The sequence below is a fragment of the Platichthys flesus genome, chromosome 20, assembly GCF_949316205.1.
Source record: "Platichthys flesus chromosome 20, fPlaFle2.1, whole genome shotgun sequence".
Taxonomy (NCBI): Eukaryota; Metazoa; Chordata; class Actinopteri; order Pleuronectiformes; family Pleuronectidae; genus Platichthys; species Platichthys flesus.
Window position 1 is genome coordinate 5,982,667 of NC_084964.1, and position 17,081 is coordinate 5,999,747.

The 17,081-nt window shown below is 44.0% G+C and overlaps 3 protein-coding genes across 4 annotated transcripts; 1 reads left to right on the forward strand and 2 right to left on the reverse strand.

Moving 5' to 3' along the window:
- Positions 1-114: 114 nt before the first annotated feature.
- zgc:194990 (uncharacterized protein LOC568410 homolog) lies at positions 115-6,303 on the reverse strand. The gene is made up of 10 exons (XM_062378948.1): positions 6,053-6,303; positions 4,185-4,276; positions 4,000-4,098; positions 3,811-3,918; positions 3,564-3,722; positions 2,956-3,096; positions 2,721-2,772; positions 2,406-2,432; positions 2,077-2,103; positions 115-1,586 (listed from the first exon to the last, which is right to left on the reverse strand). Exons 2-10 carry the CDS (start codon positions 4,245-4,247, stop codon positions 1,027-1,029), a joined length of 1,236 nt encoding a protein of 411 aa, XP_062234932.1. The 5' UTR covers positions 4,248-4,276; positions 6,053-6,303; the 3' UTR covers positions 115-1,026.
- A 2,186-nt stretch (positions 6,304-8,489) lies between these two features.
- si:ch211-250n8.1 (uncharacterized) lies at positions 8,490-14,911 on the forward strand. Of its 2 annotated transcripts, XM_062378946.1 has the most exons (16): positions 8,491-8,996; positions 9,179-9,286; positions 9,460-9,535; positions 10,685-10,841; positions 10,968-11,013; positions 11,150-11,208; positions 11,333-11,368; positions 12,060-12,112; positions 12,190-12,322; positions 13,163-13,377; positions 13,738-13,783; positions 13,938-14,003; positions 14,126-14,185; positions 14,283-14,368; positions 14,588-14,682; positions 14,761-14,910. In XM_062378946.1, exons 1-16 carry the CDS (start codon positions 8,960-8,962, stop codon positions 14,793-14,795), a joined length of 1,308 nt encoding a protein of 435 aa, XP_062234930.1. In that variant the 5' UTR covers positions 8,491-8,959; the 3' UTR covers positions 14,796-14,910. The 2 variants fall into 2 exon arrangements, with proteins under 2 accessions (XP_062234931.1, XP_062234930.1); XM_062378947.1 differs by lacking the exon at positions 14,283-14,368 and having other exon boundaries at positions 8,490-8,996; positions 14,761-14,911.
- On the reverse strand, positions 14,901-17,012 carry LOC133931979 (histone H3.3A). The gene is made up of 4 exons (XM_062378955.1): positions 16,870-17,012; positions 15,988-16,125; positions 15,738-15,891; positions 14,901-15,632 (listed from the first exon to the last, which is right to left on the reverse strand). The coding sequence occupies exons 2-4, from the start codon at positions 16,113-16,115 to the stop codon at positions 15,504-15,506; spliced, it is 411 nt and encodes a 136-aa protein (XP_062234939.1). The 5' UTR covers positions 16,116-16,125; positions 16,870-17,012; the 3' UTR covers positions 14,901-15,503.
- Between the last annotated feature and the right edge of the window lie 69 nt (positions 17,013-17,081).

Below are 17,081 nucleotides of genomic sequence, written 5' to 3' on the forward strand. Positions count from 1 at the left end.
TGGTCTCATCTGTTTTGCACTGGGTCTTTTTAGTTTTAATGCAGGGATGGTTGCACCTCAAGATGTGGAATTAAAAGATGAATTCATATCTAAATGATGTGTGAAGACAAGAAGGCCCATTTACAGTTCATTTATTCAGATGTTTATGAGAGGGAAAAAAAACATCTTTACATATTCAACGCTTAAACAAAAGCACAGCTGCAAAAACAAGCTCATGCCTGACAAAAAGGAAGCTTAACAACCAAGAAGTGAGAATTATCTCTCAACATGCGTCTCCCCTGGATGATCCGGCACGTTTTATGTTCCTGCACGCGTTGGCATCAGCTGCACTGAGCCCCTTTCAAATCTTCTTTACCTGTGAAAAAATGTTTTTACAGCATTGAAAATAGTCTTTACATTACGAAGAGTCAAACACTGTATAGCTGATCTCAATCATGCACTGATCTCTGGAGAATTGTTTTAAATGCCAGAGTGAGATGCTCCAGAATTTCTGCACAGTTTCCCCCACCCTGTTTAAAAACTCTGGAGAATGGAAGGATGTGCCCATGTGGAGGAGAGGACCAGGAGATCCTGGAGGAGGAGGATTCAACACGAGAGAGTTGGTGTGTTGGAAGATGCGACAGATGCAAAAATGAAAAAACAAAACAAATATCTCAGTCTAAAAAAAGCTGTGCCACCTATAGACGGGGCCAACCCCAGTGTTGATGCGCCCCCACCTAAACGGTCTGTGTGGTGGTGAATGCGTCTCAGCAGTGAATCTCCTGCTGATCTCTTCATGTGTGAAAGACAAACTCCGCCAATTCCCTTCTCCAGAGTTCATGTCTGAAAACGGCTAATGTCTCCATGAAGGCAGAGGAACAGAACGTGCAGAATAACCTTTATTGGCCCTGGTCTCACAAAGCAGCCCGCAGAGACACGTTTTGGGTCTAGAACCAGCGCACGAGATTCAAATGGACTAAATGAAACTGAAAGCACGGAGTCGGTGGGCTGCTGAGGATCGGGACGGAGAAGTGGCGGATGTGTGATTCAGTTCCAGAGGCAGGGCCCGGGGCAGAGGCACGGCTGTCTGACATCTGCAGGCCTGACCACCAGGTCGTTCACCACCTCCACGGTACCGAAGACCGGGTACAGTTCCTCGGCGAACTTCTCGTTGAAGGTGTACAGGTGCGAGCGCTTCTCCGCGTCATAGAAGGACAGCTGGCCCTGCTCATAGTCCAGGTACACCCCGACTCTCCTGGGCAGCGAGCTCTGCGGCAGCGAGGTGGCGGGCACCGTCAGGGCTTTCAGGTCCGAGCCCCGCTCCAGCCGCAGGGTCAGGTAGCCCGTGGCCGTGTTGAGCGAGTGGAAGCCCTGCCTCACGGCGGACGCCTTGGTGACCCCCAGCCGCCAGTCCCGCTCGCCCACGTCCACCTCCCAGTAGTGGCGCCCGGAGGTGTATCCCTCCTGGCCCGTGGCGCACCACCAGCCGTTGAAGCGCCGCCGGCACCGCGGGGCGTCGCGGCGCTCCAGGCCGCAGCGCATGCGTTTCTCATCAGAGGAGATGATGAGGTCCGGGTTGGCGGAGTCCGAGTCCAGAGTGACGTCCTCTGTGGCGAAACAGAAGAGGACAGAAAGATGAAACACATATGGGTCAGATAGTATGGTTTGATGAAGCAATGAAAAGAGGCGATTCCTCTATAGCAGGGGTCTTCAACGATTTCCAGGCCAAGCACCCCCAAACTGATGGAGAGGTGGAGCAGGGACCCTCTACTATAAATATTGTATAAAATTGTGTTTTTATATTAAATTGGGCCTGGTGCCATACATAGACCCAGCTACTCTAGTTATTGTGCGCTCAATACTAAGGTATTCAAATAATACATATATTCAGTTCTTTATAAACAACATGTGCAAGGTATAGGAGCTGCAGTGTGTGCATTCCTGACTGAAAGATAACGTTTCCTGCCTCCATTCATCCATTCGCTACAATATGTTGGATTGGGGGGAAGGTAAATACAAAAATAACTAAATATAAAAAATTGGAACAGCAAAATATTAATTTAAATTAGATTATTTCAGTGGAAACAGTTTTCTTACCTGCTGCATCGCAAATCCAATTCCACACTGGAGGAAAAAAGAAAGGACATGTTCTAAATATACTTTACAATATCTATACATATACATCTTTATATCCTCTAAATGTATGCATATAAAGATTAAATGACGATATGAAAGAGGTCACTTATGGGGACGATCCCACTGAGAATCATAACCTGACTCAGCAGTTTTGTCTCTTATCACATTAGAGCTACAACGATCAGTAGCATGTTGTGACGATACATACTGCGATTCACTCTAAGATTGGAGATAATCTCCAGTCGAGCGTTTAATCGAGAATGGAAACAGCTTTCAGGGTTTTCACTCACCGCTGTGGGGGATGTAGCGGACGGCGTCTGCAAGAAGAAAGCGATCATTCAAGAGATTCATTCATCACTCTTATCTTTCACCAGTCTTCAATACAGTCGTCAATAGACTCTTCAATACTGATTAGGTTTAATGAAAGGGATTCATCAAGTGCCACTCCTGCTTAAACCACCACCTCAGTTGATAGGGCAATTCTAGTGTATTGTTATCAATAACAGCATCAGGTTGGAATGAATGACTTTCTCATCATAGCTTTGATTTTAAGATGGAGTTTCCTCATCTTTAACACTTTCATTATCTGTCATAAATCCACTCACCAGTACTCTGGCTCCTCTGCTTCCTCACCAGCCACTGCTTAGTCACATCCTCCTACACACACACACACACACACACACACACACACACAGGAGTTGAACAATACCTGCAGGTTATGTAGCATACATACATCCTACATACTGATCTGACCAGCAAATCCAGCAAAAGCACCCAGTTAAAAACATTAAATATACAGCCCGATCTAATCAGGGGAAATACTGAAACCGACGTGCACACCTTCACAGGGCTGTCAGCGTTGAGCACGGACAGCATGACCAGCTCCATGGCGGGGAGCAGGCTGGGGAGACGACCCCTCTTCCACTGGAACTCCAGGTCGTCGAGCATCATGAGCACCGGCTCGCCTGGCCAGACGGTGGGCTAGACAGAAGAGGTGACAGAGGATAAGCGTTAATCAGGGTTCAGGTTATTCATTAAGAGCTCATTTTTACTATCTGACTTTCACAGATGGGCGAGCCGAGCCGAGGATCAGGGCAGAATACCACCTGGCAGACACAGACAGAGATGTGAAATGAAATCTTGTTTCTGTTATAACCTCCACCAAGGACTGCCATGCTTATCTGTGCCCTTTGGGACAGATCCAAATACAATCCAGACCATGTGAATTTAAATGTGGTTTCATAAGGAGACGGTTGGCCTCGGTCAAGCCCTGGTCATCTTGTTTGTCCGACGCCAGGATATTACAAGTATGAGGGGATGACTGTCAAGGGCAGGGCTTAATCATCTTAATTAGATGTAAGGAGGGAACTGGGTCACACTTTAATCACCAGCCAGCTACCGAGTTGATTGGCACACATTATCCCCAACATGCACCATTGTATAGTCACCTGAGGCCTGCTCTTAATCCCCCGGGTCCAGTCCATGATGACTCTTTTGTGGGGCCCCATGTCGCACTCCCCTCCGGCCTCCAGCATGCAGAGGAGGTGACCCTTCCAGTCTTTCTTCTCTGGCTTTTCACACTGGTAGTCCGACAGTATGACCCTCGGCTGAACGAGGAAAGCAGACATTTATGCAGAAGCAGACAAACGTAGTTGTTTAAGTGATGTTGGTTTAGAAAATGCATGTGGTCCATACCTGCACTCTCTTTTCTAAAACAGCGGCCCACTCCACGATAAAATCGCGACACACACTGGGCTGGCAGATGTCCTCACCGGTCCAGATGTGGCTGAGGATATTTGACCTCTGGGATAAAGACAGATACAAGTGAGAGCCTGGGATCTTGTGGTACAGCAAGAAAACAGAGAGAGAAGAAGACAAGCTTACCTGGCAAATTTTGTTGAGCTCCCGAGCCAATTCCATGATAAACAACTGACTTTCCACCGGCAGCTCCTTCTTCTCAAGTTTGACCCGCTTACGGGACTCCTGGGGCAAGGCAACAGAATAATGTGTACTGGAAAGAGAGTTGTGGAGTTGCTGCACTTGCGGCGAATACAGTTGTGTAGCCGTACCTTGAGTCGGATTTTGAGCTTCTTGGCCGGCTCGATAAGGAACTGCAGGCAGTCCTTCATCATGCTGGCAGCTGGGGAGCGAGGCCGATGCCCTGTGGGACGATAATAAAAACAGCTTTAGCACGCTGGCACTCGCACTGTGAAGTGTTTGGGCAGAGCTGCAGCTGACTGGGCTCCTGCCGCCCACACAAATCGATGAGAGAGCAGAAATCGGTCATTTATGAGCGATGGCAAAAAATGTACGCGTGCGTAGAGAGAGAGAGAGAGATAGCGAAGCACTGCAGAACCTTCCTCATCACAGCTCTGCACCTGAAGTCCACAGAGGAACCCATTATCCCAGATACCCACACATACTGTAGAGAGAGGAGTGAAGAGAGACCACCCACACGCATCCAAACACAACCGCAGAGTGATCACCAAGCAGAGACACAATGCAGTACCAGGCAAAACAAATTATTGCACAGTAACAGGATTTTCCTGACGCGTGTGGGACGATGTGTCTTGATCATGGCCTTGAAATTGGAAATGTTTTCCCCCGAGGAAATGTCAAACAGCATCAGCACAGAGCACTTTTAACACACAGTGCAGGTGTGTGTGTGTGTGTGTGTGTGTGTGTGTGTGTGTGTGCGTGTGTGTGTGTGTGTGTGTGTGTGTGTGTTTGTGTTTGTGTGCGGGGGAGAATTCTTGGACCAGTGTGCTGTTGATTCAGCATTCCACTTTGACGCTTTGAGGGGATTTACTGTGTTTCTCTGTGATGTGTGTGTGTGTGGGGGGGGTGCAGCTGAGCCAAAAGGATGCTGCTATTGACTTTCCAAGGACTGAAGAGAATCAAGAATAAAAAACTGCATCAACCATAAAGCTGAAAGTTTACGTAGTATAGAGGAATTCATTATTTCTTGTATTGGTATTTCTTCTTGGGCTTTCTCTATGTCGATGACGGTTGACTTTATACTAACTGTTTTTTTAAACAATGGATCCATGGCACGTTTGAAGGTCTTCCTCCGCACTGTATAGATCATACGATTCAATGTTAGCAACCACCATCAGATTTCAAGGACATTTCATCCGCTGTGTACCTTTGCATCATCGGGTGTTTGGACCTTCTCAAGACACCCTCTACTAAGGCAGCCCCACCACAGGCTGATGAAACCTGGGCCTGTGTCCCTTAAAATGTCTGGGCTCTGTCAGGGTCTTTCCTCCACAGCCATTGACTGCAGAACCTCCTCTGAGTTATTTTATTATATGTCTAAAAGGGTCCTTGTCACCAACAGCCCCAGAGAAGTGCTGGGGGACGAGGGGAACGTGTAGAGCTGTGCCACTGAGCTGCTTAACTAAGATACCGTACTAGTTACATTGAAAACATTTCAGAATTCGAAGGGAGCCATACCCCCTGCGTGACTTCTCTGATGGGTTTGTGTGTCCAAATTCACTGCTGGCTGCTAGGAGGGTTTATTTTTGGCAGCGGAGGCAAAGGGTGGAGGAGGCAGAGGAGCTGGGAGTGTGTGGTGGAGTGGAGCTGGAAGATTAGAGGAAATCCTGGATTACCCCCAAGGCCATTTCTGTACATGCACAGGTAGTGTCTTTCTATATCAGGAGGGAGTGACCAAACAAATAATCCTGGCAACACAAACAGAGATGTGTTCTTTTTACACTTGCATGAAGCCACGTTGAAATGCATCTACACACGTTTGAGGTTCATTCTCCAAAGTGCGAAAAGAACCAGAATTAACCCAAAGCCTTGTTTTATTGTGAGAGGGAACAAATGATTTGACTTAGTTTGCCCTTTGCAGCAGCACAATTCATCTCCTCTGCTGAAACCTCACCGATGTTTTTACAATTACTGTTATGATATTAAAATCAACTCTGACCTGGTTATTGGTGAATCTTCCTTCCCGCTGACAAACTTTGCGCAGCTCCTCCGCGATGTTATTATCGATAGTTGCTGTTGTTCCACGCGCTGGTTGATCAGAGCTGCTCCATCCTCGTGAGGCTACTCCTCTTCATCGCAGCGCAACTGCGGCAGCACGCAGCGCGCGCTCTTATCTCCGCCGCCCATGCTGCAGTGTGACAGGGGATCCGCCAGAGGTCGCTGCTGCTTCACTGGAAGCAACGAGGGTGACACTGAGGATTCTTGGTTATCTTTGAATATTTATGGTTTATATAACCAACCTATAATAATAATAGGAATAATAGTAATTATAGTATTAATAGCAATATAATAATAATAACACAGTAACCTCAGAGAGATCCACATTTGAGGGATCCCTATCAAAGGACTGACGTGAGAGAAGTACAAGAGATGCCACGTTTAACTGAGAACATTAACAAAAACCCAATGTGTGCAACATTAATTAGAAGACACCGTTTTTAGCACAATGGAAATGTGTGTCATTATTGAAAGTCGTTATACATTATTATTATTTGTATTAGTATTATTATTATTGGGTTATGTTGATCGCCAAAGATTCTGTCTGTTTATTTCCTGCTCTAACAAAATCTAGTCAAATCTGAAATTACAGAACAAAGTATGTTAAGTATTTTAAATCTGTCATCAAGCAACAAAATATAAATAGAGTTGTTGAAAATGTGTTTTAGTTTTCTAGTTTAGTGTCTTTATCAAACATGATTGATAATGCGGGACAGCATGCTTTGGGTCTGGGGAAGTCATTGGAGCTATTTCAATGTGGGATTTCAATGTACGGACTGAAGTATAAACAATGATAAACCACAGAGATGTAGCATATATGATCTGCAGTTGTCAGACAGGAGTTAGTGGTAAATACTGTCTGTCCCGGTCTATTTAAACTGATTGTTTGGTTAGGTAATTAGCACCTAATCAGTTTGCTCCGACAGGAGAGAGATGAACCAAACAGCACAAAAGAGTGTGTTCTGTGATCTGCAGCTTTTGGTTTCATCATGTAGAGACGACAATGGGCTGATCACTGATGATGAGTCTCTCAACTGTTCCCAGTAGTTCTACTGATGGAATAGTCTGTTATTCGTATTGTTTCTGGCTTCTGATTGAATTTAATGGGATTTCAAAAATTGTGATACACCTTTAATCTTTAATTATTTTAATAGGTTTTATAATTATTGTTATAGTTTCTGAAGGCTATAGGATTATTTATGCTGAAATAAAACATTTGTAAATCAATATTAATTAATGGCATTTCTACGAATAATAGACATTTTTGCATAATGTTTTTTTTTTAACTGGTAATAGTCACATTTTCACGCCTAAAGTATGGTAATTTTTTTTATAAAGCCTATTACCAAGAACACTCAAGGCTGTGTCATGTCTCCTCTGAGTATGATATCGCCATTCTTTCTGCTGGTGTGGTTATAAAAACAGTCAAAACTGCAAAAACATTCCCATATTACCCAAATTCACACTATATGTTAAACCCATATATCAAGACTGACGGTACCATTTGTTTCCTACACAAAAGGTCATTTTTTCACATATAAACATCTAATAAATACATGAAGATATGAATTGTATGTATATATGAAATATATTTTTTATAACCATATTTGTTATTTATGTATATTTAAAACATAAAGGCCCCTTTATTTAAACAAAATATAGACTAAATTATAGACACTTATATATTTTTCTTAATTTCAAAGATACACGTCTATCCTGTATATTTATACATGCATGTCTATCATTTAGATATACCTATATTATATAATATTAACATATATTTATGGAATTTTTGATGGGTATGTTTGTGTGCAGCATATATGTTTGGCAACATAAGTATATACTATATATGTACATATGTATAATGAATGCACAGTGATGTATGTTGTAAATAAGTATGAGTTTCTTATAGTCTACATATATCCAAGGAAAATGTCCATTGAGCAAAACATATATCTTATGCTGTATATATCAAATTATTATTGTATGAGAATGATGTCAAGACCATATAACATATATAATAGTCACATAAATGCAAATATGGGCTATGCATGGATTGGTAATATGAATATTGTTCATCTATACAAACATAAACATCCAAGTTTTCGGTGGGATTGATATATATTTAAATGTTGAAATTGTTTCAATGTCTAAAATGTCTAATAGCCTATATTCTTTACATCATATGGACACATATTAACAATCCTCGACTATTCTAAACATACTGCACTGCTCTATGCTTTTTTTGGTTCAATAATAATAATAATGAAGTTTGTATTTTAAAGCAGTCTTTGAAAGCAACACGGCTGTTTGTAATGTCAGAGGGTGGACAGCAGATGTCGCTACAGTCAATAAACACCATATGTGGCGCGTCTTCAAAAGGCCAAAAACGTGTGTGCGTGTTCTCCCTCTGGCTGTCCCTGTCGTGTGCGCGTATTTGTGTGTGTATGTGTGCGTGCGTGTGGGCGTTTAAAGTGGCATGAGAAAGTGTGTCTCGGCATGTATATATGAGTGAGTAGGTGTGTATTTTTGCATTCTAGTGTGTATGTGTGCGTGCGTGTGAGTGTGTAGAGTGGCATGAGAAAGTGCGTCTCGGCATGTGTGTGTGTATATCTTTATATATACAGTCTATGGTGTGTACGTGTGCATTCGTGTGCGTATGTGTGTGTGTTTGTGTGCGTGCGTGTGAGTGTGTACAGTGACATAAGAAGGTGTGTTTCGGCATGTGTGTGTGTGTGTGAATGAGAGAGAGGTAGGCGTCACGGAAGTGTGATGACAGCGCGTGCGGCCGCGCTGAGATGCCACCAGCGTCCCCAGCATCAGATCAGATCTCATCTGCACAGACAACATGGCCCCCAAAGACCCTCTGCTCTCCTCTCTGAAAGGTAACTGCATCACGGTGTTGCATCGTGACCAGACACGCTCGTTCACTCAGCGGTGACAGTTCCGGCTTTTCATTCATGCTTACAAAACATCTCGAGTGATGATCTGTCGTGTGCAGCAGTGTCGCTGTGTGAAATGGCGCTGATAAGGCTGATTGCATCTGAACTGGTTTTCTCTCACCCAGTGTGTGTCCTGAACCTGCAGTCCCATGGAGACACGGTGACGGACAGCAGCCCGCACCTCGCCTCCTGCTGCGAGCTCCTGGAGCTGGTCCTCAGGAAGGGGCTCCAACGTCAGTTGTAAATCGTTTACCACATCACCAGTGCATGTCGAAGTGCCATATTGTCCACCAGTCTATAGACATATATGTTTGGGTTTCAGTCTATCGAAGGATTGTGATTGTCGCGATAAAGCAGAAATATGACAAAATCATCAAATGTGTTTTCCTTCTTTTATTTCCCCCAGAACCAGTTCTCAGTCTGGTACACAGAGACTACTGGCAGTGTTTCAGCCAGCTCCCCCACCAAGATGCCTGTGGCAGGTAACATCACCATCCTGCTTACACTGACTGATCCAGAGTAAATATTTAACAATATGGTAATAACTTTAGAGTTTTGGGCGGGTGATGCCTTCATGACAGTAGGTGCAGTACTAGGACCACATAAAGGGATATTTCACCCAGAAATAAAGAAATGCACTCAGTATTTACTCCCCACTGTGCCGATGGAGGGGTTGGTGAAACATTTGTGTCCAAAACACAAGAGTCAGTGGTAAACACCGTAAAACAGATGTAATGAAACAACAGAAAAACACAACGTGCCTCCCTACTGCTCATGTGGTGTCATCCAAGTGTCTACAAGCCCCGACATTCATATTAGACTTGAAACTGTGTCATTTACACCGTGTTTGAAGCCTAAGTTTCCTCCTACTGCTAGAAGTGACTCAACTAGGAGGAGGAGCAGCGGACGCTCAGATCACACCACAGGAGCAGTACGGAGGCAGTTCATGGTTTTTATCTGTTGTTTGAAAAAGTGGTCGCAATTTACTTCAATCGGATTGGAATTGGCTGCAAAGCTGTTTACTTCGCCCACCCCTCCATCGACTTAGTGGGGAGTGGTAATGAGTGAATAAGCATTTTTGGGAGAAAAAATATTGAGAATGAAGTTTAAAGTTAACTCAGAACCACACTGACTTGGAGTTAATTGTCTCTCTCGTGGAGGAGGAAATATTTAGCAGTGGTCGACTACTGTCGGTGACACCTGTGGGATATTTATTCTCGTAATCTTTGATATACAATACTTTCCCTTTAGGTGGCGTTTATATACGCTAATAATACAATTCTGATAAAGCATATTAAAAAACTGCCAGTGATTCCTAGGATGTCGTTATGAAACTCTAATGACAAATAATTGTAATAAGGCTAGATATTTAATTTTTAACCATTGACTTACATAAACATCATTTTATTATATACATATTTTTTATACTGTAAAATGTAAGTGTTTATATAGGCTAACTTAAACACTGATATGTCCGCGAAAGCCTCATACCGGCCTATTTTAATTAACAATCCATATATCGGTGAGGCTTTAAGCTCTATGCTATAATAGACGACGCTTTCATGAAAACAGCACAACATCAAACTGGGTGAAAAGCCGTGGTCTCTACTGACGTGTGTGTGTGTGTACAGGCTGTCTTCTCTGTCCCTGGCAGTGGAGCAGACCAGAGTTTGCAGGAAGCTTCTCTCTGCCCAGGGTCGGGGCCGCTACCTGCTCCGCCTGGCCCTCAGCCGCAAGGCCCTGCCGCAGTTCATCACTCACCTGCTGCACACACCCAGAGTCCTGGAGGTCAGACGTGTGGGCCACATTCTGCATTATATTTAGAGATCGATGCCGTTTATCTTGTGCTGACTGGGAAAGGTGTCCACATGCCCTGGAAAACCCTCTGTCTCTTTCTCTCTCTTTCTCCTCCAGTGGTACAGCCCGGCTTTATCAATTCTCAGGAATGAAGAATTTGTAGGTGAGGCTTTTTTTTGCTCAATCTGATTTGTTAAGGCTTAAAACTAAGGCTCGAGCAAAGCGGAGAAGTTCTCGTCATCACTGCCATTTGGCATAAGCCACATCATTTGAAAGGAGCCCTGTTCTCCTTCTTCCAGAGCCATTCATGTCCCTGCTGCTCATCCTCTCTCACATGGACTTCCAACTGGACCTGGAGGTCAGAGGAACCAGATTTCCCCCCCAAATTCTAACTTTCACTACTTTTATGCCAACTATTCTTTCAAACCACCTTGAAATTGAACAACTCTACACTAACAATCACCTCTGGTCTATCCATGCAGAATTGCAGTTTTCTGGATGAGAGCTGTCTCCCACCGGTAAGAAACAGTGATGAGTAGAAAGTGCGTTCCCTGCTAAAAATACATAGTGAATGGTGAGTTGCTGAAAATGCTTTGCTGCGTCATTTAAAATAAAAAATACAAGAGAAGAAGAAAAAAAAAGTGTTATAAGCAGAGTAGATGAAAGTGCAGGGCCTTTGGTTCCTGAGTGCTGAGGTGAAATATGATCGTAGACGATATTCGCTCCGTATTCGTGTACCTGGGAGCGTGCCCCAAGAGGCTCATATGCACTCACTTTATAAAATAAAACCTAAACTGCAATTATTCAAAAATGGTACAAGATATCGAAAAGTTCTAAAACTCTGACTAGCTGAAACTCTGTGCACCTGTTTGAAGGAACACAAAGTGTGAAGAACGATATACAATTAAAACATTCAGACTTTCTCCATTAATTTGAGTGACAGAAAAGGTTGAAGTACTTGACATTTTTTTTGAACAAAAGCCGGAATTATCAGGAAGGGCCTGGAATTTTTGATTCATGAATGTTCGAAATCGCACAAAATCACACAATTGTTTTTTAATTAAATCAGGAAGTCGTGCTGCATTACAGTATTGTCATAGTGGCCATGGGGCCTTCATATCCATGGAAAATTCCCTGCTGTGAGATAATATAATGTGGACTCAGCAGAATGTGAGTGAATCTGATCAGTGTATTGCATGTTTTTATTAGGTGTGTGAAATATACGAAGTAGTGCCCTGTCGGGAAGTCGGCATGGTGCTGAGGTTTGTATCTTCCAACCTGCAAAATCAATTGTCCGCTTGTGTATGTCCACTCTGATAAACATCTGTCCACGCCTCAGGTATCTCAGCGGGCGTGTCTTTGTTCTCCACCTGACGCCCGGCAGTCAGGCTCACCTCGACCAGGTCGTTTCTCCCGGTGACATCATTGATGAGATCAACGGGACCTCACTGAGGAACTCCAAGTGTGGACAGGTCAGTGTCCCGTTTTCTCTTCAAGTCAGCACAGTGCTGATTGGAACAACAGCCTTGTTCATGATCAAAGAACTTCCAGCCAACTCTCTGCAGTGAACTGAGCTGAGACATTGTAGCAGGTGGACCTTCTTAAGTAAAAGTGACCTTGAAACTGGAGTTTAGGCAGGTAGCATAGGCCTTTGTTTTAAAAACATTGCTATTAACGGTACCAGTGTGACGGTGAACCAGAATGCACAACAGTGTGACCCTGGAAATGATTTTTCACTGTTTACGTCTGATCCTTTTCTACTGTGACATGTTAATATGCTGTAAACAAGGCTTCACTCATATGAGCAGTTTGATTTAGCTGATACACAACCACCACTAACTGTACTAAGGACTGTTTGAGCTCTTGCAATATTGAGTAAATATCTTAATGTAGTTATGCAGGCATCTGGTTGCTATTATTATTATTGTCATAAACCACATAAATGCAATCCTCTCTTGGAATTGGATTTCTTTTACTTTCCCATGTGACTCGGTGGCTGTTTGATATTAAGTTAAAAGTTTGAGTTTTACATTTCACATTTTAAGGAGAAATCGCCAAAGCAGAAAAGAAGTTTCCCTGATTCTCCTGTTTGATTTGTTGCTCCATTAACTCTTCATTTCATCTTTATTATAACATTTGGTGAAAGGCCATGTCTGAATTCCAGAAGAGTCCAATCTGAGGACAGTGAGAAAATTAAATGGGCCTATAACTGTTTTCATAAATAAAACCCTCTGAATTGTGTTTATGTGTCCAGCCTGATTTTAACAAGAAGTTCTCTTACACATATGAATCACTTCTTGATGTTTTCCCAGGCAGGTGTGGTTCTGTCCCGGCTGAGGAGCTGCCCCCTCACCATCCGTATCCTGCGATGGAGGGCCCATGATGGGACAGTGTACCGGCCTCTCGTCAAACTCCTGCGGGCCCTGAGGATGGAAAACCCTGCGCTGCAGCTGGACAGCGCTCCTTCCCCACAGCCGGCCCCCCAGGAGCAGAGCTCCCCCCCGACACAGTGTCTCAAAGAGGGAAGGTGAGTTTGTGTCCAACATTTATATGAACAGGTTCTTCCAACGTGCACGTTTAAACCGAAGGGGATGTTTGCATGTGAGCCAATAATGCAACTATTGACATTGCAGTAAAGGTTTCTAAGAGAATATTCCTTTACTGAGACGTCAAGCAGGTTTGTATCTGATGTACACACTGACATCACAAAATTATATGAAAACTTCAGTAGGACATGAGGACGTGCACATTGGCGTATGGGCTCATGTGAGGTTCATGTGATCAGAAATAGTGTTTACATGGCGACGTGGTATTTTCATGATTGGTTCAATATCAGAATACTGCTGCACAGGTATTTATTAGTCGCTGACATACCTCTCCTCTACAGAATTGTATACATTCTGCAGTTCTTGGGAAAAGCAGATATTGGAACGGTAATTATAAAATATATCTTGGATTTAAATTGTTTTATTTACATAAACATACATATTTAGAATTTGACATGTCAAACGTATTTGTACAGTTTAATATATCCTTCTTCTGGTCTTTTCCAAATGTGTGGCGTCTAATCTGTTTGTCTTTTCTTAGTTTGGAGGCAAAGAGGTGCTGCAGCAGGCAATTGCACAAGTGTTGCAGAAAAACTTGGCCAGCCAGGTAAAGAAACTACACCTATGCCTGAGGGGATAATTAACCCATAGTGGATGTTTTATTCAGCCATGTTCTGTCAACACCTACAACAAGCCATCCACATGCACTCAGTATCATTTGTCCTGCAGGAGGTGCTCCTGGATATGAAGGAAACCCACTTGACATGCACCGAGAGAAACAGCAAACTGGTGAGCAGATGCATGTGATGTCACAAGAATTGATCTCAAGTCATATTTTGGGGCTGCAAAGTCTCATGCACACACACACTGTTCTGTCTTGTGCCAGGAGCTGTTTGAGCATCAATTTCCAGAGATTTCATGTGTCGGGAGATACGGTCGACCTGACTACACAATATTTGCCTTCTGCGTGGCGTAAGTCAACATTTACATTCCATGAAATTTTTTCTATTTACACCAGGAAAATCCAAATTGTCATCCATCCACCACACATCCTTGTTAAACTGCTGCAGTTAAGGTCACACCCCATCCCCCGTCTTAGAAGTGTGCTTACGCAATACCCAAGCTCCCACAGCTCTGCTGTCATTGGCTGGACATGGATGTCATCTAAGCATGTGATTGGCTCTTTTTCAGAGACTCCCCAGAAACCCCTCAGTCTTCAGGCTTCTGCTGTGTGGCGCTCAGAGCCAGCTCCATCAAGCAGTGTGAAGAGATTGTCTGCCGTATAGGTGAGAGATTATGCAAGACCTCACTACTGAGATTATAAAGGTTTAGAGACATTAAAATAGATTGTCTTCTCATTACAGCTACTGGCTTCAAGCACACGGAGTGGTTTGTATGACAACTGGAGCGAACTCCATTTCCACATGCTATTGTAAATAAATGTATATATAAAAAAATGTACACGTCTGGATGACACATTTAAATTGACTACAGCACACAGGACTTTCTACGCATAAAGACCTTTAATAGAAAGACATGTGACATTTTCATAAATAGTATTAAATGTAGCTGCCAAGATTTTATGTTGGAAAACAAGTAAAAAGCAGTCCAGAAAAATACAGAGGGGTCTGCCATGCTCCTGGCCAAAGAGTGCAGGGCATCGACTGGTGGTCAACATCCCGGCACTGCAATGAGACCTGTAGAGCAAGACGTGCTGGCATTTTGTTGGAAATGGTAGATGGGTTACGACACCCTGGACCCCCATGGAAGATGTGAAGAAATCACCTTTGCTTTAAAAGAACCATATCCTCAGAAGGAGCCTGTTACCCACACAGAACCGGGAGGAGGGGGATGAGTTATATGGTGGCTATGACATGTAAAGACAACCCATGATGGTAAACAGATATTCCTACTGCACAACACTTCCAACTACCCAATGTGTGATCAGGCTTGTGGAATGGTCAATGTATTGTCTCAAATCTAAAATACGATACAAAATTCAAAAAGAAAGTCTTTTTAAAAAATGTCAAAGAAATAAAAATGTCCACAAAAATGGTTAAGTATGATAAATAGTATCATTTGTCACAACAACGCTGCCGACTGCCACTTAGGCCCTCTCTCCCCTTATCCTACGGGCCAGCTGGATGTCTTTGGGCATGATGGTAACACGTTTGGCGTGGATGGCGCACAGGTTGGTGTCTTCAAACAAACCCACCAGGTAAGCCTCACTGGCCTCCTATTTAGGAGAAAGAATAGAAACAGATTAGCGTCGGGTCTAGAAACTACCGCACATGCACGTGGTACCAGCGGAGAAACTCCATAAACACCATGTTTTATTTACCTGAAGAGCTCCAATGGCGGCGCTCTGGAAGCGCAGATCGGTCTTGAAATCTTGGGCGATTTCCCTCACCAGGCGCTGGAAGGGCAGCTTACGGATGAGCAGCTCGGTGGACTTCTGGTAACGACGGATCTCCCTGAGAGCCACAGTTCCCGGCCTGAACAACAACAACAGTAGCATTAGCATTAAGATCTGCAAAGTGTTCACGTTCGAAGATCGCCTGCCCCTTCGGGAAATTACATCTAAAACACACCTGTAACGATGGGGCTTCTTCACTCCTCCGGTGGACGGAGCGCTCTTCCTGGCCGCCTTGGTCGCGAGCTGCTTCCTTGGCGCCTTTCCTCCGGTGGATTTACGGGCAGTCTGCTTTGTACGAGCCATTTCGCTTTAGCTAGAAACACAGAAGCCTGAATTAAAATCAGTGACCCACCGATCTGACCAAAATGCAGCAGAGCTAAAAAGGTGCTAATAGGGCTAGCCACCTAGCCTAGCACGGTGTCATGAGGGCTCCCCTCCCCCCGGTTGTCTCTACTGGGTGGCGTCAGGGCTGCTCCTTAGCAGTTTATAGCGTCAACCGGCAATAATAAAAACACAAGAGCGAATAAGTACTACTAACCGATATGGAGAAGTAGTTGCATTCAACATTAAAATCACCGGGGTTAACGCGATAATACTGTGGTCCTGTTCGATTAGGTGGCGGCAGCGTCAAAACACAGCGTCTGGAACAGCACGGACAGACGAGCCTGTGCTTTGACTTCGCCATTTTCGGTTCAGCGTTTCCCCCTCAGACGACATTCAGCTCAGCTCAGCTCAACCGACATCATGTTACACACACACACTACTAGCTCCGCGGAAATCACCATTTTGAGTCGAGCCACCAAAGCTCTTCTTCTGAACGACTTCGGGCTCGTTTACCGGGTGACACTTCTCCGAACCGAGATACCATGGCGTTTGAGCACAATCGAGATAGACTCCATTGTTCTATTTATAGCTAACGTTGGCTAACTGACATGTTAGCATGCTTCATAAACAATGTCCGTGGACAGAAACACGAGTAACCGACACAATCCACCGTGACGATAACGACTCCTTTAAACACATCGTCATCACACACGATAATAAACCAGATATTTACCTTTAGGCTGAGTTGATGGGATTAATCACTGTATGGACAGACCGTCTGTGTCAACCGGTGGAGACTGTGTGTGCGGGGGGATGGCTGAGGTCGGGTATTAATACTTTACCATGACGTCAGAGTCGTACAATACTAGCCGCCCATTGGTTCAATTTCGAAAGTGGACATACGGTACAACCGATAGGATGGAGCGAATTGAACTAAATTCGAAT

What these genes read in the sequence shown, in the direction of transcription:
- si:ch211-250n8.1 (XM_062378946.1), top strand. Translation starts at nt 8,960, where the DNA reads ATGGCCCCCAAAGACCCTCTGCTCTCCTCTCTGAAAG. An exon ending in CCTCAGGAAGGGGCTCCAAC is followed by an intron (nt 9,287 to 9,459) that starts GTCAGTTGTAAA and finishes TATTTCCCCCAG; the next exon opens with AACCAGTTCTCAGTCTGGTA. An exon ending in AGAAAAACTTGGCCAGCCAG is followed by an intron (nt 14,004 to 14,125) that starts GTAAAGAAACTA and finishes TTTGTCCTGCAG; the next exon opens with GAGGTGCTCCTGGATATGAA.
- LOC133931979 (XM_062378955.1), bottom strand. Translation starts at nt 16,115, where the DNA reads ATGGCTCGTACAAAGCAGACTGCCCGTAAATCCACCGGAGGAAAGGCG. An exon ending in AAGAAGCCCCATCGTTACAG is followed by an intron (nt 15,892 to 15,987) that starts GTGTGTTTTAGA and finishes GTTGTTGTTCAG; the next exon opens with GCCGGGAACTGTGGCTCTCA. An exon ending in CCGCCATTGGAGCTCTTCAG is followed by an intron (nt 15,633 to 15,737) that starts GTAAATAAAACA and finishes TCTCCTAAATAG; the next exon opens with GAGGCCAGTGAGGCTTACCT.
- zgc:194990 (XM_062378948.1), bottom strand. Translation starts at nt 4,247, where the DNA reads ATGATGAAGGACTGCCTGCAGTTCCTTATCGAGCCGGCCAAGAAGCTC. An exon ending in AGCTCAAAATCCGACTCAAG is followed by an intron (nt 4,099 to 4,184) that starts GTACGGCTACAC and finishes GCCTTGCCCCAG; the next exon opens with GAGTCCCGTAAGCGGGTCAA. An exon ending in GGATTAAGAGCAGGCCTCAG is followed by an intron (nt 3,097 to 3,563) that starts GTGACTATACAA and finishes TCTTCTGTCTAG; the next exon opens with CCCACCGTCTGGCCAGGCGA.